Genomic DNA, 23,265 nt, shown 5'->3' with positions numbered 1-23,265 from the left:
GTAGGAATTGCAGGGTGCCCACCCATAGCAGCCATAGAAGCCTCATTGCGCAAATAGGTCAGAGTACATCAAGTAATACTCTCTGGCCCTCGTAAACACTCCCAGGTCTGGCTGGCTTGCTTGTCCAAGCAACTGGGAGACCTGCTCTTGCTGACCTTTGGACGACTTTTGCTTCACAGGGCTGGATCTGATGCGCTGTGTGTTGCTACATTCTGTTAAGGGACAGGCTGCTGCACAAATAGGATTTGGGGGGGGGGCAGATCCACCACACCTACCCCTCCCTTCATTCCCCAGTGTTTTCCCAGCATAACTGTTCTTTAAGAGCTGGCCTTGTGAGCTGCTGCAGTCTCCCCCAGGCCAGGGCTGGGTCCCACAGATAAGGAACGACAAAGGCAGCATGTTCCTCCTGGCAAGCGGAGAGTTGATTGGAGAGGAGAAGAGGCCTGGAAGTGTTGCTGTCATCCACTTGAGCCTATTGGCGCCTATACCTGACACAGTATAAATTACAGAGGCCCAGTGATTACTTTGTCTGCACAGCTCCCTCTGCTTCATTGCACTCTGCCCACCATCCTCCTGCTTCTTTCCCACTCTCTTCTCTCCGTCAAGCAGACTGTGCCAGAAACGGAGAGGTTCAAAAAGTTGATCCCTTGTCACCTGGCCAATGGGGGCCCTCGAGAGATCCCTCAAGCCCCCTTTTCCATCTCCACACTCTCTCCATCGCTCCACCTTCCTTTTTATCGTCCACACTGTCCCTGAGCAGCTTCGTGCTGGAAAAGCATTGTGTCTCTTCAGCTCTTAAGACCTTGGGACGGGCACATATCCAGCAAGTCCGCCCAGCAACCAGCTTGCGCTGCTGAATTAACTCTCTGTGTCCTTCAGCCTTGTGGGCTGAGAGAGAGAAATGCACCAGCATCATAGATGCTTTGGGTGGCAGGAAGGGATGACCCCTCCTGTTTCTTTCGGCATGGCTTGCCTGAGAGCTAAGAGATCTTCATGCACAACGTTCCTGGTTCAGGGCTGTCATTGGCTGGCCAGTGTTGGAAAGAAACTGACCCTGGTCCCTCTGAAAATTTGGGGAGCAACCATAGTTCTGCTCCAGGGCACAAGCTTTTGCATGCAAAAAGGTCTGAGGTTCAATTCCTGGCCAAAGAAGAAGAAAACTCTGCTGGAGAATCTCGGGGAACCTCTCTGTCCACTTCACATGCACTCAATAATAGAGCTGTTCCTTTCTTTTGCAAATGTAAACATTCACGTTTAAATTGTATGCATTTTATACACATTGTTTCCCCCAAAGTGCATTTTTCTGTCCTTCTCAATGCATTTCCTCAAAACACTGCCTTTGCACATGATTTTTGTGAGTGAAATACACCTGCCGTGCCCCCCCCCAATGCATTCTTACAAACAGATCCAAAACTGCACCACAGAATTCAGGAAAATGTGTGGTCTGAAATCTGTCTTCCAATCTTTCTCGAGGGCCAACGAGTTTGGTTGGTTGGCTTTAAAACAAGAACTGGACATATTTCTCCTCCATTCCTACCTGGAGAGATGCTGCCAGTCAGCAGAGACATTGCTGGACTAGTGGGACAAATGGTCTGACCTGGTGCAAGGCAGCTTTCGATCTCTCCTGCACTGGGTGCCTTTACCAAGATGTTAATAAGACAATTAATGCAAGCTGGAGAATACATGAGCTTGGAAAAGACAGCCATTTCTTAAGGTAGCTGAAATTTATTTGAGGGAAGTTTTCCGCTTCACATTGTGTACACATGTTTCTTTTCTCCTCTTCCTGCCTCTGCTCAAGCCCTTTTTTGTGTGTGTGTGCATTTTGTTTTTGTTTTTTGAAACAGTGCAAAACCCCATTTATGAGAGAGGAAACTGGGATGAGTGTACACACTCTGAGCAATGTCCCTCTTTTTCAAATCACCTTTAGCTCTCCTCTCTTGGGCAAAACACACAACACAAAAGTATTCTTTCGCTCTCTCTTTCTCTCCAGCCTGAGATTTATTTGCAAGGCCTTGGCAAGCAGGTCTTTGGGATGAGGGAAGCTGCCTTTGTGGATGCCGAGAAATGGCGACTCCCTTTTACAGAGAGCCTGACTCAACAGCTGCAAACAATGCAACAGAGCCAGCGTCCCTGGCCTGAGGAAGCAGTGGCATTTACGTCAGGCCCATTAGTAGCTTGGTGCTTGGTGGCAGAGGAGAGGAAGCAAAACCATCCCAGGAAAGAAAGCCATACTGAGCTTGAAGGTGGGGGAACAAATAGGAAGCAGGCAAGGCAGATCCCCAGCTGAGGCAGTGAGAGCAGACCTAGACATCATCGTGGCCCTCTCTGGAGGAAGCCAGTGCAAAGCATGATGGGACAAAGATCTGCTGGAAGAGAGAAGCACAGACACCCCCTCCCCCCCTCTCCTGCATGGCGGGGGGAAACAAAGCTGGCACTGGAAAGCAGCTAAATTTAGCCTGTCTCCCTGCTAGCTCTTTTATGAACTGCAGCTTTTTGGTTAGAGCCGGCCGAGGTGCACTATTTCAGCAGCCCATCTGTCGGCTGATTTCACCGTGCCTTCCCTCTGCTCCCTCCCAATCCTCAGTACCCTCTCGGAAGGTGAACCAGGTGGCAAAAGGTAGGTGTGTGAGAGAGAGAGATAGAGAAGGACAGAGAGTGCATCACAAAAAGGTAACATCCCATGCCAATCTTACTATTGCACATCTTTGGGGCTTTGTCCAAATCTCTCACACTCGGGAACCCCTAGAGGTTATGTTCATGGGTGTCTGTGGGATTCACTCAGTTCTCTTTTCCAGCCCGTCTCAGATGTGATTCAGGGAGCCTCAAATCCGAGAACTCGGTCTTTTCACTTTTATTTGATTTCGAAAAGTCATTTAAATCCCGCCTTTCCAGATTCAAACCTTTTTAGGCTGCTCACAACATTAAACAGCTAAGAATATAGTTTAAAGGCTATCAAGCCCTCAGCCATTAAAATGTGCTGGCTTCTAAGCCCACAGGTGGGAAGAGGACTTTCCCTTCATTAGTGAATGTATTAGGGAGAGGAGAAAATGTGAATGAAGGTGAGTTTTAAGATTTTAAAGGGCAGAACCAGGCAGATGGAGGTGGAATAGTTGTTCCACCTTTGCAGAACATAACCAGCAAGGGAGAGGGTGGGTGTTAAAACTTCCTTTTCTTGAGGGCTTACAATCTAAACCAGCCTTCACCAACCTAGTGTCCTCCAGATGTTTTAGGCTATAGCTCCCATCGGATGAAGGGACACGGGTGGCGCTGTGGTCTAAACCACTGAGCCTCTTGGGCTTGCCGATCAGAAGGTCGGCGGTTCAAATCCCCTCGACAGGGTGAGCTCCCAGCTCCTGCCAACCTAGCAGTTCGAAAGCACGTCAAAGTGCAAGTAGATAAATAGGTACCGCTCTGGTGGGAAGGTAAACGGCGTTTCCGTGCTCTGCTCTGGTTCGCCAGAAACAGCTTAGTCATGCTGGCCACATGACCCAGAAGCTGTACTCCGGCTCCCTCAGCCAATAAAGCGAGATGAGCGCCGCAACCCCAGAGTCGTTTGCAACTGGACCTAATGGTCAGGGGTCTCTTTACCTTTACCCATCGGATGGCTAATTGGAATCCAGATACATCTGGAGGCTGTCTGTATTGTATGGTTGCCTATTTGGGACAAATTCCTGACTCCTAAAATGGTTCTTCAATATGGATGGCCACCCCACAACCCCGTTGTAGATTTCCATTCTTCGTTGTTTAGAGGTTATCCCAAAGACCCACCTTTTCACACTGATTTGGATTTGTCTGGGTTACATTCCCCATTATCCCAGAATACACTACAGCAGGCCATGCTGAATGAAGCTTTCGGGCTGAGAACAGTGTCAGAAAATGGCACTTTATCAGCAGCAGCCCTGCCAGAGGCACATCCCCCTCTTTTGCTCCACGGGCATCTCCCGCGCTTCGTGTCTCTGTGCATCGTTCACTGTCACCAGTCAAACAGAACCGTGGTCTCTGTTTTCGAGAGCCTCCCCAAACAGCTGCCGGATTTATGTTTGCCAGGTAGCAGTTCTTGACTTGGGGGGTGGGGTGGGAGGAAAATATGCGCACACCGCAAAACACCAACTTAAAGTTATAGGCTCCAGCAAAGGAAACCCAGCAGCTTAGGGGACTCTCGTGGACCCATTACCTAAGATGAATCACTTGCCATCTGTTTTGTCTCCTAATTATAAATGCAAAACAAGAGTTATTCTGGCAAATAGTAAGGAGTGAATGAAAGGAAGAGCAGTAGAAGGGGTTGAACACTGAAATGCAATAAGAAAGGCAGAGACTGTGGGGGATTGCTTCTGAAAGCCTTGCTCAGGTGGTCCAAAGCCTAATGGAATGTATTCTCTTGCATCTACCAGTGTTAGTGTCTAGATTCCATATATAAAGAAGAGCTTCAGGATTAAGGGAGCCTGGAATCATTAAGGAACACAACAGGCAGCCAAAAATGCATTGAAACTGTAGAGAATGTGCCTTGAAACCACTTCCACGTTTCAGTCTCCTGTCTGGAATCCTAGAGCTGCTGCCAGTCAGTGAGAACAATTCTGAGCTGGGTGGAACAGTGGCCTGATGCAGGGCTCACCCAGGCTTCCCTTTGTGCTGTGTTTCTAGGCACAGGTCTGCACTTTAAAGCCCTGGTGCCTTCCCCACAAAAATCTGCCCTTTCTTCTGAATCAGAGCAAACGACAATCTATGGGAATCCTGAATTGCTGTTGGTTCTGACTCAGCATTAAAAGAGTACATCTTCCTGGGGAAAGTGGTGGGGCAAAAACAAAACACAAAAAACCCTGCTCAAGATAGCCCAATGCAACCCAAAGGTATGTGTGAATGATCCCTCAGTATAAGGCAGCTTCCTGGGTTCCTATGCTTAGAGAAGGAATCTTAGGCTCTGACTATCCTCAGTCCTATGCCTCCAGGGTGTAATCATTCTCCAGAGTATCAGTGTTGTGTTGTGTTGTGTTGTGTTGTGTTGTGTTGTGTTGTGTTGTGTTGTTAAACACCCTCGAAAAGCAGCAGGGGACCCCCACCCCTGCCACCTGTGCTGCACTGGTCCACCATTTCAAGAACCCTTTATTAAGGCTGGGTCTGCTGCTGGCTGCCTGTTCTCCTGCTATGAAAAGTTGATAACATTGTGCTTACTGAGATCCATTAACACTCACCCACCTCCCAAACTAGTAAACGGCAGAACGGTTATTCTGCTCTATCAAGGCATACTCTCCTCTTGGGACATCACACTCCTGGGATCTGAGAATAAAATCAATTTCTGCTTAGCAGCTGGAAATGATATTTCTCCTTACGCACATATACACACATCTCTTGAGGGCTAGAAACTTTAAAAGAAAGCCTGGAAGTTTTAGGCTTTCAGGATACTGAATGTCCTGTTGGAGTTTGTACCCCATTCTCCATTGCTCAACAACACAAACGTTCTAACTTTCTAGTTATAGCTATGTTTAATGGTCCAAAATGCATGATGGTGCTGATGAACTGGAAGGAAGCTGAGCTCCTCCACTGGTCCTGAGAATTTCTGTTTTCTATGCAACCCTGTCCATGCTTCCTTGTTGCATCTGAGGATCAACCCCTCAATAGATTGGTTACTGCTTTGGTGTGATCTTCCTGACCCAGCCAAAAAACCCTCTCTGTGCATTTGGGCTTGATTTGCTTGTTAACTGCTGCGATGCCTGTGCAAAACTATCTCTTTTTCCAAATCTGCCTTATCATCACTTAACCTTAGCTTCAGTCTTTGACCTTCCATCCCATTCTCCAAAGCATTGGAGCTTGGGAAGAACTGGCTGGCTTATGACCCCCTTGATGACTTCTGTCCTCTTTGACTTTGCTTCCTTTGCTTTGTTTTCTAGAGCAGCCTTATTCCAGTCTGGATTCTTCCATTCTGGTACCTGGCTCTTCTCGCCACAAAAACCATTTGGATCCCTTCCAGTCGGGATTCAGGCCTCACCTTGGGACTGAAACTGCCTTGGTTGCACTGGTTGATAATCACCGGCAGGCGAGGGACAAAAGTGAGAGCTGTTTCCTAGTTCTGCTGGATCTCTAAGCGGCCTTTGATACCATCGGCCATAACATCCTTCTGGACCGTCTAGAGGGACTGGGGGGACTGTTATAGAGTGCTTCTGCTCCTTTCTCCTGGGCCGTATCCAAAAAATGGTGTTGGGGGATGAGTGTTCAGACCGCTGGGCTCTCACTTGTGGGGTGCCTCAGGGTTCTGTCCTCTCCCCCATGCTTTTTAATATCTATATAAAACCGCTGGGAGAGATCATCAGGGGGTTTGGTCTGGGTGTTCATCAGTATGCAGATGATACCCAGCTCTACCTCTCTTTTAAAACAGAACCAGTGAAGGTCCTGTGTGAGTGCCTGGAGGCGGTTGGAGGATGGATGGCGGTTAACAGATTGAGGTTGAATCCTGACAAGACAGAAGTACTGTTTTGGAGGGGCAGGGGGCAGGTGGGGGTGGGGGACTCGCTGGTCCTGAATGGGGTAAGTATGTCCCTGAAAGACCAGGTGTGCAGCCTGGGAGTCATTTTGGACTCGCAGCTGTCCATGGAGGCACAGGTCAATCCTGTGTCCAGGGCAGTTGTCTACCAGCTCCATCTGGTACCCAGGCTGAGACCCTACCTGCCCGCAGACTATCTCACCAGAGTGGTGCATGCTCTAGTTATCTCCCGCTTGGACTGTTGCAATGTGTTCTATGTGGGACTACCTTTGAAAGTGATTCGGAAACTGCAATTAATCCAGAATGCGGCAACTAGACTGGTGACTGGGAGAGGTCGCCGGGACCATATAACACTGGTCCTGAGAGACCTGCATTGGCTCCCAGTACATTTCTGAGCACAATTTAAAGTGTTGGTGCTGACCTTTAAAGCCCTAAATAGCCTCAGCCCAGTATACCTGAAGGAGCATCTCCACCCCCATCGTTCAGCCCGGACACTGAGATCCAGCACCGAAGGCCTTCTGGTGGTTCCCTCACTGCGAGAAGTGAGGTTACAGGGAACCAGGCAGAGGGCCTTCTCAGTAGTGGTGCCTGCCCTGTAGAACGCCCTCCCACCAGATATCAAGGAAATAAGCAACTATCCTACTTTTAAAAGACACCTGAAGGCAGCCCTGTTTTGGGAAGTTTTTAATGTTTAATGCTGCATTGTGTTTTTAATATTCAATTGGGAGCCGCCCAGAGTGGCTGGGGAAACCCAGCCAGATGGGTGAGGTATAAATAAATTATTATTATTATTATTATTATTATTATTATTATTCTCTGTGCCATGCTGTATTAGCAAGATAGTCTCCCTCTGTACAATAAACTGTAGAATTATAAAGTTGGAAGGGACTCTGAGGGTCATGTAGTCCAACCCCCTGCATTGCAGGAATCTTTTCCTAATGGGCTCAGACCCATGAACCTGAGATTAAGAGTCTCATGCTGTACCGACTATCCCACGTCCAAGGAGGCAAAAACCCACGGCACTCAGTATTCCCAGGTGGTCTCCCACTCAAGTACTGACACTGCTTAGCTTCTGAGATCAGGTGTATTCAGGGTAGTATGGCCATAGACAAAGCATGTTTTGATCCAATTCCTTTCACAACATGGGCAAAGCCGCCTGGAAAGGCTGTAATGTCCAAAGTCCATGTAGTCAGCAATTAGGAAACATAAGAAGTTGCCATCTAGCTCAGTGTTGTCAGCAGTGATAGCAGGGCCTCTCCAGGTTTGTGGGTAGAGAATATTCTCAATCCAACCTGGCAGTGTCATTGGGGATCGAACCTGGGACTTTCTGCATGCAAGTCAAATGCTCTACTGCTGAGCTATGGTTTCGTGTGAGGAGGGACATAAAGGCAAATAAGGCTATCCCTGGTTACTAGACAAGATGTCTATGTTCTCCCTCCACTGTCAGAGGCACTGTGGCCCTGAATACCAGTTGCTGGGACTCTCAAGTGGGAAGAGGTTATATTGCACTCAAGTCCTGCTTGCAGGCTTCCCATGAACATAGGGTTGGCCTCAATGAGAACAGCATGCTGGACTAGATGGGCCATTGGTGGGTCCCTGCTCTTCTTATGCCATCAGGGACTGTACTGAGTTACTTTCCCCTTTGATTAAATGCCAGGGGTAGGCCCAAGCAGTGTGACGCATGCAGAGGAATTTCTTGCCTTGGTAGTGAAAGGGGACTTTCTCCATCTGAAAACTGGGTGTTCATGTTCCGTAATGTACGTCCCACTAACCCAAAGACGCAGCACTGCTGGATGCTAGGATTTGTTACGGTACTTGTGTCCGGCTTGTCTCGTGCTCCAACATTGTTGCCCTTTAGTTCGAAAGAGACATATGGGTCCCCACAGTGCACACCAGCACAAAAAGGCCCCCACCCTGGGAAAAGAAAGAGGGCACGGAGAACTTTTATGTGAAAGTCCTGCTCAATATGTGTTCTTATGCTCAGTGCTCCCATCATCCGTCAGTCTGCCTGGAGTGACAGATAGCCAGAAATTGTTTCAGAATCTTAAGGACTAGAAACTTGCATCCTGTATAGTGAAAGCCGAGAGCCTCACAATACTGGAGTGTCTACCCAGTACCAGATGCTGCACTTGCACAATGTGATCGTACAGTACTCGGTGCCTTTGGCTATAACGTGGAGGAGGAAGCCAGCTCTGTTTTGGACTGTCCTTCCGTTCTCACCATTTAATAGTATATTGAGATTTCTTGATCACATCTACCTCCCATGGACTACGCTCAGAGCTCCAATTGAGTAAGCCCTCCCTTTCACAGTTATTTTTTAAAAGGCAGAGAGCAAGCAAGATCCTGCCCTTCCCCACCCTCTCCTGTGTCTCTCCCCTTCTTAGTGGGAAATTCTTGCCTCTTCCTCCCATCTCAACTAGGGAATGAAGCCGCCTCCCAGGAGGTCCCGTTCTTGAGTTGTGGGGGAGAGGAGAAGGGGCGGGGGGGGTAGGGAGGCTGGAGCGCCTGTGTCTGCCATTTGCTGCCTCCATGGAGCCTGAAACTGTTAAACTAATTAAAGATTTTCAGCGCCAGGATTAATCCTTTTGCAGGGTGGTTATTGCGAGCCCAGGTAGTCGATTAGTTCACCAGGCGAGGATATTGGATTTCTGAAAGGCAAGTCAGCACTCTTTGGGGGCTGTTATCTTTCCAAGGCTCCAGGGGTCAGGAGGTAGCAAGGAGAGGTGACTGCAATCTTTCTCACTTGCTCTCTTTCACACACACACACACACACACACACACACACACCCTCCCTCCCGCTGTCTCTTGTTGCTGTGCTTTTGGCTGTGCCCACCCGTCTCCCTTTGCAATCTCATGCAAGCTGCATGGCCGCCTTCTCTTCCTTTTAAGTCTTTCCCTCCATCAGTCTCTCTCTCTCCCCCCCCCCGCCGCATATTCTCCTCTCTCTCTGCTGCCCCCACTCCACTTGTTGTCCAAGCATCTTTCCCCTCTCCTGTGTGGTCTCTGCTAGAGTTTTGTAACTGGGTTGGGGTGGGGGGAGGCGGAGAAGAGAGGAATACCCCTGGCCAACACCCCAGGAATGGCGAAGTCCAGAGATCCTAATGTGAAACATGTGGCCGCTGCCTGCGGCTGAGCAAGGGAGGTGAAAGGGAACAGAGCGCAGGGAAAGAAAGAGCAGCTTGTTGGCTAGCCCAGCCCAGCCCCCTCTGCGCCTTCCCTCCTTCCCTCCCTCTGCTGTGGCCCTCTTCCCCTCCCTTTCTGGGGCCAAGCCTTTGAATGCTTGGCGCAACCAGGCTTCCAGCAAACGGAGGACTTGGGTCCTGGCAGTTCCCAGCGAAGGGCCGGTGGAGGGGATTTAGGTCAACCCTAGGCTGGGCATATGCGGCAGCATGTCGGGCTCCGTCATTCCGGCTCCTCCCTCTGAGCAAGGAAAACGTGTGGAGGCTTGGAGGAAGAGGATCGGCTTGGCCTGGCCTCGGTCCCGCGCACAGGGGCCATTCCCTGAGCCAGAAGAGTGAGTCACCAGCCTGTACTGCTGGGGACTTGGCTACTGCCCCCTTCCCAGCAGGCTGTTCTGCTGCTGAACATGTCTGCATTTAGGCTGGCGGAACTAGGAGAAAGGCCTGTCTCTGGCTTGTCTGATCACCTGCCAATGAACAGGGTAGAAGGACCAAGGGTGGGGTCCACTTGCTGTGTTGTATGGTGTGTATTATGGCTTCAGAGAAAGACTGGGCCCTCTCAGAGACTTAGAGACCACCCTAGCACAGACTTCTGCGCGTGTACAGTGGTACCTTGGGTTAAGTACTTAATTCGTTCCGGAGGTCCATTCTTAACCCAAAACTATTCTTAACCTGAAGCACCACTTCAGCTAATGGGGCCTCCCGCTGCTGCCACGCCGCTGGAGCACGATTTCTGTTCTCATCCTGAAGCAAAGTTCTTAACCCGAGGTACTATTTCTGGGTTAGCGGAGTCTGTAACCTGAAGTGTAAACCTGAGGTACCACTGTATCACTATCCAAATGCAATGCATTCTCAGGAACACATTGTTTTCGTTAGGCGAGCATTCGCATAACAAGTTGACAGTTGGTAGTATTCCTATGAGAAATTTTCTAATGCATTCCCAGCCGTGGAATTTTGACCCCCAAATGATGGGGGGGGGGACAGGAAACCCCTACGAAACCTTGTAAATGCAAACAAGGAAGGGGAAAAAATACTCTCTTATTTGTCCCATCTCTCCCCCTTCCCCCTCCCTCCCAACATGGTTTCTGCTGCGGATAAGCAAAACACAAAGAAGCAAGGCTTGTTTACGGCTGCTTATTTGTTTACAGTATTACACACAGGTCTGGCTGTTTGTATATCTGAATCAGTGGTGTGTATAGTGAGGTTTGGGTACTAATTCATCGTATTTGGATGTGACTTTTGTATAACAAGCATATATCAGTGCTGTAGCTATGGGGGAGGGGGGGCTAGCCGGGTTTCTTGCCCCAGGTGAAGCCTCCAGAGAGGTGCCATTGGGGATCCCGGCCTGTGTGTATTTACATGCAAATGCATGTGTGTGGGTGCTAAACTGGGTCTTTGGCCTGGGGGAAATAAAGCCTAGTTTTGTCCCTGAGTTTTGATAGTAGGACCTGTGTGTACATTGCTTCCTTCACCTCCGATGCTGTTGGACCACAACTCCCATGATATATGTGCTATGTTGTATGAGGTATACTATACAAGATTAACTTTACTCCAGACCAGCTCACAGCTTCAGAGAAAAACTGGGCCCCCTCTGAGTCTTAGGAGCCACAGCACAGCCTTCCCCAATCAATACATTGTCTCCCTGATGTTCTTGGACTACAACTCCCATAATCCCTGACCTATTGGCCACACTTACTAGAATGGGAGTTGTACTCCAAAATACCTGAAAAGCACCAGGATGGGGAATGTTTCTGTACTGGTTTGCTGGAACTCACAAGTGAGGAGAGAGCCCCATTGCATTCCTGTCCCACTTTTGGGCTTTGCACAGGTGTCTGATAGGCCATTTGAGGCCAGGGTGCAGGAGGGCCTTTGGCCTGATCCAGTGGGGCTCTTGCTATGTTATTATGCCATAGCAAGTCATGGGGTAGCCTCCTCCCCAAGTGGCCTTCCAGTGGGGCAGGGTGGTGCAACAGGTTTCTCTCACAATTAAGGGCTGTTAGTGGGAGACAGAGAGGCCTGCCCACTGAAGCATAATCCTCTAGGAAGAGCACAGTAGGGTAAGGCATTTTACTGAGGCTTCTCCAGGAGAAATTCCCAATGGAAAGCATCTCCTATGACCTTGTGTGTGCGTGCATGCATGTGTTTGAATTCTCAATCTCAAGGACCAGAAATGTTGTGGGCTGAAGGAATGACTAACGCAAGCTCCACATGGGACTGTGATGACAGACTCTCAACAAGCCAGTTCAGGGTGTAGGAAACTTTTTTTTGCGGGGGAGGAGGCAGGAAAGCATCTTGGCCTTGGCACCCCTCGCCACACACCTCCCAAGACTGCTTTTGTCTGGTTGGAATGTATCACTGAGCTGTGATAATGCCTCTTGCTTGCCTGCAAGGAGGCATGTGTGCAAGTGTGTAAATACTTCTGACCATTTGCGTAGTCGTAGCAGGAGGGTGAAAGCTGACTTTACAAAGGTAAGAGTCAAATCCATTGCCCTGCCCACTTTTATCTCTGGTCTCACCTGCCACCAGCATACAGCCCCTGTCTGCCCAAATGTTGTCTATGTAGGAATGTGGCCCTCAGGCTGAAAAACATCCCCCACCCTTCCTATAAATTGTCAGGGGCAGCCGGAGAAGTGGATGGGCGTGGTTGTATGCGGACAGTATTTGTGTATGAATACTTATGTGCATTTACGTGCTCACATAGTGCTCTGGGTCAGCGTGTGTATGTATGGGGGGGGGACATTTGGGTATGCAAGTGAGTGCAAAAGTGTGGTGTGTGCGCAGTTTGAGTACAAATTGTTTCATGTGTGTTCTTCTATGTGTGCTGTGTGCATAAGGAACTGCAGTTGGAATCCTTGGTGCATCGTTCTCCATACATGCCCCCTCAGTCCATTTTTCCATGCCCTGCCTTACGGGTCTACTCTTTTCAGGTGTGTTTCTTCCGCATGCCTGCTTTTGCATGGGTGTATGACTTTCACATATGCGAGTGCCATGTCACTCTGAGGGGATTGGAGTGGAGATGTTTCTGAATACGTGTCTCTTTCTGGACATGCATGTATCAGGCTCTAGGTGGCTAGCACACATCTGAGCACTGTTTGGATTCTGCAAGCTTCCCCGCCCCTGGTGTAAACAAGCACTGAGTGAGCTGAAGCCAAAAGGGTCCCTGCAGATTTACTCTGCTTCCCTTGTTGCCCTTCATCCCGTAGAAAGGAAGACTCCTGGGGTCTGAGCTGTTTTTTCAGTCTTTCCACGTTCCACTTGAATTAAAAGGGAAGTGGGGAGGGGGAGAAGGGGGAGCTTTGGGCACCCACAGGCTGTAATGAAAAGCCTTCTGTGAGTTTCCCTCCCTCTCTTGTCTGTCTGTCTGTCTGTCTCCTTCCAGCTCTGGGCACGTTAGCAGACACAGCTGAGACTAGACCAGTCTTTCTAGTGCTGTTTCCTTGTTCCACGTTGCCCTTTGGTGTAACTCTGCACCCTCCCAGCCTGCAGCAGCAGCTCCCCACCAATGCTGGGGAGGGAACCACGTGCGTGCATTTTCCTGCCAGTCTGGATTGATGTTGCCATGCTAATCTGGGTGTGCAGAGCTGGCTGGCTCGTGGGATTTGAGGTGTGCTGGGAGGGGAGCTAGGAGATGGACAGGGGCACAAACAACACAAGCTCAAAGGTGGAGGCAGGGGCATGCCAACTGCAAGGCAGGGATGGTGGGATACAAAAGGGCGAAGGTGCACCAGAATAAAGAGGTGATTGCACAGCAAATCCACGCATAGATCCAGAGCGAGGGCTTCAGTTCAATGGCAATAAACCTCATTGGGTGTGGCAGAAGGGAAGACGGCAAGAAGAAAGCAGCACTCAGTTCAGGAAGGATTTATAAAGCTTTTTAAGAGAACGAAACAGGGCAACAATTTTAATAGAAAGGCTGAGTCAAAACAACCTAAACCAGAGGTGGGAACCTGATTTCCAACTTCCATAGTCCAGCAAAGTGCTCAGGGATGATGGGAGTTGGAATCCAGCAGTATCTACAGGGTTCTGTATCCATGGCCAAGGCACAGGCACACAAATGTAAGAACTGCCTACCCAAATCATCCAAAAGTGTGTTCAAAGTTCTCTTTGGCTACATTCAAACAGCACTTTATTCCATTTCCCCGACATCTCCATATGTGATCTTTCACACTGCCAAAAAACTAATACTGGTAATCTAGCAGAATCTAGTGGAAGCTGGGTGCTTGTTTCCACATTTAATCGCTTCCAGAAAAAGTCCATTTGCAACCTGGAAAATCACAGGTTGAAATTTGGGGTGGCCAGCATGGTGGCACACAGTTGTTTCCTGCCATTATCTGGGGGGAGGGTGGATGCACATGGCATAAAAGATGGGATGACGGCAACATATCGAGTGACGTCTGCTGTTGTGTCACACCACACCCCCTGGTGTGAATGAAATTTGGCACAACATGACAGTGTATTGGCTAAAGAGCCACAGCTCCGTAATGAAACTGGGACAGAAGCGCTAGAGTTATAAGCTGGAAAACTAATGCAGCAAGCTCCCTTTCTGAATGCACCCTTTCTAACAACAGCCAGCCAGATTTTTTTGTTATGGAAAGAACCACAGCTCAATGGTGAAGCACATGCTTCACATGCAGAAAGAACGCCTCAAGTTCAATCCCTGGCCACCTCAAGTTAAAATAGGGGCAAGAAATCTTCTTCATCCCGAGGGCCACATTCTGAGCAACTATCCAAGGGCCACATGCCAGAGGTGGGCAGGCCAGAGGGGAAAATGGGCTAGTAGACTAGTTTCCACACACATTCACACCCCACTCTGTCCTCCATCCAGGCATGCAAAAGACATTACCAGAGTTCAAGGACACATTCCAGCCATGATGTGGGATGTAGCCTGCAGAGATGGGAGATGGCCTGGGAAGAATCTTGAGAGTGGGAGAGGCCTGGAGGGCTGCATTGGACCCCTGGGCCTGAGGTCCCCCCCCCTATTAGCTAAAAGGATTTTGGAAAGCAGGTGATGGAGGGGCCTCTCTTTTCCTTAGACCCTGGAGAACCACTTCCAGTAACAGTCGATGTGAAGATCTCATACTGGTCCACAAACCACTGGAGGTCTGTGAATGCCATCCAGGTGGTCCACAGAAAAGTTGCAGAACAGTAAATATATATATCGGTACTTGGCAGACCCGCACATGATTGATTTTTTCCTGGCAGAGATCAAGGCTGTTTTGATCAGGGCTGGATTATCAGACAGGCTAACAAGGCCCTGGGCTAGGGCCTATGATTTTCATAAAACTCTGCTGCTTTTTGACAATGTTCAAGAAGTTCCTGTATGTTCCCCTCCCCACCAGGTTATAGAACATCAGTTCATTATCCAATAAAAATCCAATTGGTTACATCTCAGGAAATGCTAACCGTTTCTCCTGTTCATTTTGAACCTGACAGAATTCTATCTGACTGTCTTCAAATGTTAAGCAGAATATGGCAGCATGACCCTATTAGCAATCATGGTCAGCGAACCAGTGTGGTGCAGTGATTAAAGCCATAAAGCTCAGTGGGGACCTAGAGCCAGTTGCTATCCCTCAACCTATCGCATCTCGCTTAATCTTTGTAAAGATAAAATGAGGAAGAAGAACTATGTTAGCATCCCTGCACGTTTTGAGAGGAAAAGTGGGATATAAATAGTGTCTGTTAATAATTGCAATAATAATTTCCCAAACCTGCATCAACTCCCAAGGCTCAGTAGATGGTGCTAACTTCTTCGCAGAATCTGCCACCAATTTTTGCAGCTGCGAATAACTTTAAAGCCATTTCGTTTCCTCCTCTCCTGACAGAATCTTTCCAGCGCGTACCAGTCGTATAAACATCCGGTTCAGTTGGCAGCAAAATACCTGAAATGGCTTCAAATATTCTTTCCTTTTTCTTTTTTCCACATGAGCTGTCCAAAAAACCACCACCACCAGCACACACGCACAACAACAAAATCTTTCCAAAATCCTAAGGGCATAATCGAAGCAAAATTCAGCACTGTAAAGACCCACAATTTAAGCCTACGCTTCAGTGCCCCAGTGAAATCTACAAAGGTTAGAAGAAGCACTTAACATTTTGTCTGGTTCGCGGCCCATGATTTGCATCTGAGTTAGCACTGGCTTTTGAGGTGTGAGATCAAGACCCTGCTTCAGCCAGGGCTCACTGGGTGGCCTTGGCATGTAAGGGCACATGGCAGCTGCTTGCACTCCTGGTTTGGCACTGCACAGCTGGAAACAGAGGACTTGTCTCTGGGAAAAAATCAGGTATGTCTCCTCCCAGGACACCCTACTGCCAAACTCAAAGAGCCAGCTCTGCAGACTATTGCTTGCATCGGCCCTGCTCAGTCACGCAAAAGGGCAGGACTGATGCGTTCTGTAGCCTCTGTGGACCAGTGTGGATTAGGCCCATCACAAGACCACAGCCAGCTTCCCAAAACAAGCAGTCATAGAGGTATGGATTGCTGTGTCTTCTGCTTTGTTCTTCATTGGTAAAATGGGAATATGTTGGGTCTATCTTAATGATGGCATGCTCAGAGATGCAGCTAACATTGGACCTCAGGGCTGAAGTCCAGGGCCCACAGACCAGTCCCCCCCCTCCAAAAAAATGATTAACCTGAGAGTGGCAGATGATAGAGGCAGCAGCAAACAGGACCAATACAATGGCCTGGGCCAGCACTGCTGTGCTGGCACTCACACATTCCACTGGCTGGGGCTGACACTAGTCACTGCAGTGCAGTATCTTCTTATTCAAAACAAACAAACCAAAAACCAAAAACATTTTATAGTCAGGGGTCGGCTGGCCAAGCATGTGCATGATTACAGATGCTGACTTTATTGTGTTTGCTTTTCAAATGTATTATAATTCTCTACAACAGAATTGTGCTTTCCCCAAAGTAAATGTGTTCATGGCATCAGGGCAACGGAAGCAAACTCCATTTTATACCTGCAGTCATGATGACACTGTGATTTAAGAGTGTATAATGTGAAGCTGCACATGTTCAAGAGATTCCCCCCCCCCAACGTATCAGGAATGTAGACGTACAGTAAGGCTGCAATTTACGTGCATTTAACTTCAGTTTTACACACGTGGCCAAAAATCCCAATTTTTTTTAAGCGGGGTGTTTGAGGTCATGGGGAAAATGACTTGGGCAATCCCACCCACCATTGAATCCAATGGGTTTTGAATATACACAATTTTGGCTTTAGGCGCGATCCCCAGAATGTAACCCCCGCGGATGTTGCAGGCTTATTGTAGTTGCAAAGTATGTAATAATGATGTGGGGCTAAACAGTGGTTTTCTCTGAAAATAGCAGGACAAGTGGATGTGTGGATGAGCCCTCAATCTGCTCTCAGTCCACTCCCCCCTACCTGTCACCAGCCCAGGGGGTGAATCTGGCTGTCTTTGGCTCTGGCTCCACCTATTGCTGGTCTCCCTATCAGTGGTGTCCAAACTTTTTTCAAAGAGGGCGAGATTTGATGAAGTCAAGGGCTGTGGGGGCTGACCAAGGGGCCAACCTTTTCTAGGATTGAAGTTTGGACATGCCTGCCTTGTTCCAGTGGACACCAGCCTACCCTCATTCTCAGTTGGCTCCTTACTGGTAGCCTCTTCTATAAACATTAATGCTTGGAATGTATCAAATGTTTTACTATTTTTTATGCATTATTCCCATGATACAACTGAGGTATGTCTACCTTCCTTTTGTGCCACACTGTGCCAACTTTCCTTTTGTCTGAGATGCCACTTGATTAAAGCACTCTGATATATGTTTGTCAAATGTAAATGAATGTCTATACTGGGCAATTCACTCTCCGCTTATCTTGATGGCTCACCTATTTCTTTGAAGTGCCAAGAGATCTCGTTAGTATTGTAGTATTTCTAAAGGGATTTATGTTTTGAGATCTACATAGTAATTGAGTTTTAGCTCCAGAGGAAATTAATTTTACTAACCGCCTGACCATGAGAATCTGTTCAATGTTAAGAACCCCATCATTTTTTAGGTCACCCACCTCTCCCAAGCATCGGAAGGCGATAGGAAGGGGGAAAGACAAAGGAAGGGTGGAAGACTTGAGTTTGTCTGGATACTTGGAAGCTGCCTTTTGCTTTCCACGATATAGGCTGCATTTGCTTCAAGTCAAAGAACCCTGGATTCTTAGCTCACAAAGGCTCTGTTCAGATGCCATGCAAAACCATGATTTGGTTCTAGGTGAACAAGCCTTCCTGCTTCTCAGATTTGTGTACAGTGATTCCCGACTTCCCAATCCTAATTTAGGGTAAACCGTAGTTTGCCTTTTTGTCCAAGCAGTCAAGCTGTGGGGTTGTGTTTGCCTGTAAATCAGGATCACAAACCAATGTGTGTGTCCCCTGCCCCCCGGTTTCTGATCCTGGCTTGCAGGATCACCCCAGGCCAGAGTTTGCTGGTTTAGGTGCAATGACAAGCTGTAGTGTGGTGGATGGAGCCATCTATTTCTGGTCCATGTCAGTTTCACATGTGCTCATTCATGATTCTTTTGCATTTCCCTTCTGTATTAATCTGTGGTTTTCTTTTTTTAAAAAAAATCCTCATGTATAAATAGTATTTTCTCACAAAATACACATTTCCATTTTTATTCTTTATTATTATTATTAAATATTAACAAACTGTCCAAAAATAAAATAAAAACCATATCAAAAACACACAAACAAAACTGTAAGTAAAACCAATTTCAAATCTAAAATTAAGGATTCCCCAAATCCCGTGACTTCCCTCCACCCCATCCTCTGGTTCCTTAATTTTCCTTTCCAACTGCATATCATTATTACTAAAAAAAAATTCATCCAATTTCTTCTATAGTTTCTCTAAAATTACACTTGTTCTTAAAATCCTGCCAATGTTTTAACATGTTTACAATACTTTTGAAAATATACAATGAAAATTTTCCAATCCTTTCTAAAATTCTTATCATCTTGGTCTCTGAGCTTTACAGTTAATTTCACCATTTCAGCATATTCCATTAATTTATTTTGCCAATCTTCCTTGGTCGGGATGGTTTCTTTTTTACATCTTTGAGCTAACAGGTGGCGGTCGTAGCATACATAAACAAATTCTTCTGTTCTTTTGGCACCTACGCTCCTACAACTCCTAATAGAAAGGCTTCTGGCTATTTTACAAAAGGTATTCTAAACATTTTTTTCATTTCATTATAAATCATTTCCCAGAATTTTTTTAACAACTCACATTTCCACCACATGATAAAATGTACCTTCCAATTGTTTACATTTCCAACACTTGTTGGATCCTTCTCTGTACATTTCCATTTTTAATGTCTTGTGTACTTTGCATGATTTCATTGTATGTTTATAATTTTATTTTATTTTCTAAAGTACAGATTTCTAAACCTTTTCTCTCAAAAGTATTTCTAAATTTTATCCTAAAATATGTATTTTTATATGCATTTTGGTACCATTTCTGAGCAGAGAAACACGTCTCAAAATTTTAAGATGACTAACTGTTGAATAACTATATTCATCCAGGAAGTCAGTACATATTGAAATCCACAAAGAATGAATGAAATAATCAAGTGTCCTTAAACTGTAGTTTGCCTCAAACTAGATCTGGGAATTATGCACAAGAGAAGGGAACATGTGAACCTGAACCTTCATACCACATCAAACTTGTAATGGCATAATTTTTAAAATTTATTAATAAAATATTTTTGTCCTGCCTTTTGACTTCACGTGCCCATAAGCAGCTCAAAATCACAAGTTAAAAACATAACTTTATGTCCCCAGGGTATGGTCAGTACCAGGGTATGGTCAGGCTACCTTGAAACTACATGTATGCCATCTTTGGTTCTGTTAAGGAAGAAAGTGGGATATAGATGTAATAAAATAATACAATACGATAGAAAGAATAAAAGCAAAATGTTTGTCAGGCCCAAGAACTGGTAAAAAAAAGAGAGGATTTAACACTTGAAAGCCATCAGAAAGGAGACCATCCAGGCCTCCCAAGGTAGGAAGCTCCACCATCTGGTCATGCCCACCCAACTGGACTCCTGAGCACAGCTGTGGGCACAGAGCAAAGCTTCCATTGAAGAGCACCGTGGGCAGGCTCATGTGAGGGAAGGCTGACTCTTCACATACAGTGGTACCTCGGAGGTCCGTTCTTAACCTGAAACTGTTCTTAACCTGAAGCTAATGGGGCCTCCTGCTGCCGCTGCGCCACCGGAGCACGATTTCTCTTCTCATCCTGAAGCAAAGTTCTTAACCCGAGGTACTATTTCTGGGCTAGCGGAGTCTGTAACCTGAAGCGTATGTAACCTGAAGCGTATGTAAACCTGAGGTACCACTGTACACTGTTTAGGTCATTCATCTGGACATGCCAGAGGGGCTGTTTTATAACCTACAAGTCAGACCATCACGTTGGCCGGCCAAATCCCAGAGAAGGAGGAGTTGGTGTGCAGAGGCTTTCTTTCTGTTTTTCAGAAGTAAGCGCCTGTAACTCTGTGCCATATTCGATCTTTTCAGAAATACAGTGGTACCTCAGGTTAAGTACTTAATTCGTTCCGGAGGTCCGAACTTAACCTGAAACTGTTCTTAACCTGAAGCACCACTTTAGCTAATGGGGCCTCCCACTGCCACTGTGCCACCGGAGCACGATTTCTGTTCTCATCCTGAAGCAAAGTTCTTAACCCAAGGTACTATTTCTGGGTTAGCGGAGTCTGTAACCTGAAGCGTATGTAACCTGAAGTGTATGTAACCCGAGGTACCACTGTAGTGCCTTTATTTTCTCTGTAAGTATGTTTGTGTGTGTTTGTGATTCTTCACATTTCTTAGCCTTATAAAACTGCTGGACATGCTACCAAGTTGCGCTGTGTTTCCAGTTGGACTTCCATTGTGGGTTAAATAGGAAACCAGTGGCAGGCTACAGTTTGGGGGGGTCTTGATAATGGACTTTCAACTGGTGGGTGAGGGCAATGGTGCACATAGCCAATGTAATGTTCTGCCAGGACTCATTTCTTGTGGCCATGCTTGCTGGGGCTAATGGGAGTTGAGAGCCCAATGGCACACTAGAGAACCACAGGTTCCCTATCCTTGCTTCACATCAGGAGTGGTTAACCTGTGGCTTTTCAGACGTTGCTGAACCACAACTCCCATGAACCCTAGTCAGTGTGTCCAGTGGCTAGGCATGATGGGAGTTGTAGTTCAGCAACATCTAGAAAGGTAACAAGTTCTCCACCTCTGCCTTAGATAATGTTGCATCTTTAAATAGTCTTACAGGGAGGGCTCTTTGGATGACAGTGTGTGCTGTTTCACTTACTTCAATGTGTGGTAGGCCAGCCCTGTTGCATTGGGGGTCTTCCTGATGAGTGGGTACTTGATCTTCCGCCCCAAAGTCCTGCCCTGACAGCATCCAGATGTGTGACACCATGGGCACCACCAACTTTTCTTTTTCTTTCGTATTTTATTTATCTTCTAAAAGAAGTAGGAAGAGAGAAGGAAACAAGGGGGTGGGGAGATCAGAAGTGGTTGGAAGAATGAATTCCATTCCTTTAAATGCCTGTGAAGATGAAATCATTTTGACAGGAACAGTTTTTCCCATCACTGCATAAGAAGCAGCAATTGCCAAAATTCTCTCTTCTGTACAGCAGTGAAAGATACAGGAGCGTTCTCTGCATAAGCAGAAGCAAATATGGGGACCACGTGACTTTTTTTAAAAAAAAGGAAATAAATTGAACCCTGTAATGTATCATCAGGTTACAGGTGGCCCCTGGGTCTGAAAAGGTCTTCATAACCCCAGCTCATTTATTTGGGAGTTGTTTAAAGTCAGTAACAGTAAACAACAAGGCTATAGAGAGCATATGAATTTGGGTGCAGCTGAGACTGTGTGTATGAAAGCCAAAGAGAGATGCTACACGGCAGGTGTAGAATATCTGTACGTACCGCAATGTCTGAGAACAATTTTTCATTTCCTCCCCACGTCAAACTCTTGACCAAAATTCATACCACACCTTGATTTAAATATTGGTTAGGGTTATCAGAGGCATGATAAAACAGATTTGGGCACTAGATCTGGCCCCCAGGCTGCCGATTGGCCATTCTTGATCACTCCTGATCTACCTTGCCAAGTAGTCATGAAGCTCGCCGAGTTGGAATTTTATGTCCTGTTCAATAAACAGACACACAGATGCATGCCTGCAAAACAGCACACATCCAGGCATGTAAGCAAAGGTGCAAAGCTGCATATCACCAACATTTAGTGACTCAAACAGGGATAACTTGCACAGAGATGCATGCCCCCCCCATTACACACACACACACACTCACAGACACAGCTTGAGACAGCAGGATGACTGTAGCTAATAGAGTTTGGCCGATCCCCCTGCAGGGCTATGATGAGATGGACAAAAAGAAGGGAGGGGAGGGGAGGGGAGGGGAGCCAGACAAGGAAGGAAAGGCCAAGAGAGCCTGGGCTGGAGATGAGGCGGATCTGATGAGTGACAGCCAGGCCTGGCATGCAGAAGGATGCACGGACATTTTGTCTGTCTGTTTATCAGGGCTGCAGAGACATCTGACCCACAGCATAATCCCTCTGGGTCGAGGTGGGGTTGCATTCTCCAGGAGCCAGGCCCCTTTGTGCACATCTGTTATAGACCAAAGCCAAGCCTCCCCACACCCTTTCCTTTTTTTGGTGACCTTGAGCAGGAGCCGTCTCAAACCTTGGACAGAGAGACGCAGTGTCCCCCCCTTATCTGGCTGTATCCTTGGCACAAACTTGTTTCGAACCAGAGATGTTGTGGTTCCGGCGGGAGGGTGGCAGCAGGGAGACATGGCTGCGAATATGGGTGGGCATGAATTGGCATGGTATTCTCTATACCCTGCATGACACAGACAATAAATAACCCCAAGATGACCTGTTTATGTGTTATTAGCAGTACAAAGTACAATTCAGCAAAATGTCTTCCTGCACTTAGTGATGCCATATACATAACTCCCCTGCCTCCCCCCCCCCCGCCCCGTCCACTATCTTTACAAGGAGGCAGCATCAACTTACTAAAAGCCTGCAAGATTGGACAGTGAGGGGGGGAGGGAGAGATACCACCACCTTCTTCCTTATGCCCTGCCTGCCGCCACAAACACTTGCTCATCTGCCCTGTCACCTGCACATCCATAACCAAAGCACTGTTGGGCTTTTGTAGTCTTGCTGCCCACCACTCCCGTTGAAATTAAATTTCCCGGTTATTATTATTAATATAAAAAAAGATCTGTCCCTTCCTCCTCCTTGTACCTTCTGCCTGCTCTGTCGCTGCTTCACACGCCCGGGTCTGTGTGCTTCCATTTAACAGATGGGAGCTCCATCGCCTGCCAGCCCATTGGACTGGAAAACGGAGCCAACCCTCCAGCTGAATGGTTCCCGCGCAGCCAGGGCCCGGGGCTGCGGCAGCCCAACAACAGCGAGGCGGACGGCAGCGAGAGAAACTTCAGGGTGAACCTCCACTGCAAATACGGGCGGCCCAGGTAAGCGGGTGGGAACAAGGCAGAGAGTGGGCCCTCTCCGGCGCTGCTTGACCCCTGCCGGTAATCAAACATGCTTTCGTGTGTGTGTGTTCCCAAAAT

General features: G+C 47.4%; 1 protein-coding gene across 1 annotated transcript in view; it reads left to right on the top strand.

Annotated features, from left to right (window-relative positions):
- The window catches only part of AHDC1 (AT-hook DNA binding motif containing 1), a 199,074-nt gene that overhangs the window by 146,955 nt on the left and 28,854 nt on the right, over nucleotides 1–23,265 (top strand). The window contains 2 exon segments of the mRNA XM_082231464.1: nucleotides 22,995–23,027; nucleotides 23,033–23,166. Coding sequence (XP_082087590.1) covers nucleotides 22,995–23,027; nucleotides 23,033–23,166 — 167 coding nt within the window.

This window comes from Podarcis vaucheri (assembly GCF_965113315.1).
Source record: "Podarcis vaucheri genome assembly, chromosome: 7".
In the NCBI taxonomy this organism is placed as follows: Eukaryota; Metazoa; Chordata; class Lepidosauria; order Squamata; family Lacertidae; genus Podarcis; species Podarcis vaucheri.
The sequence above is the reverse complement of the archived record's forward strand: the minus strand, read 5'-3'. Positions and strand labels throughout refer to the sequence as shown.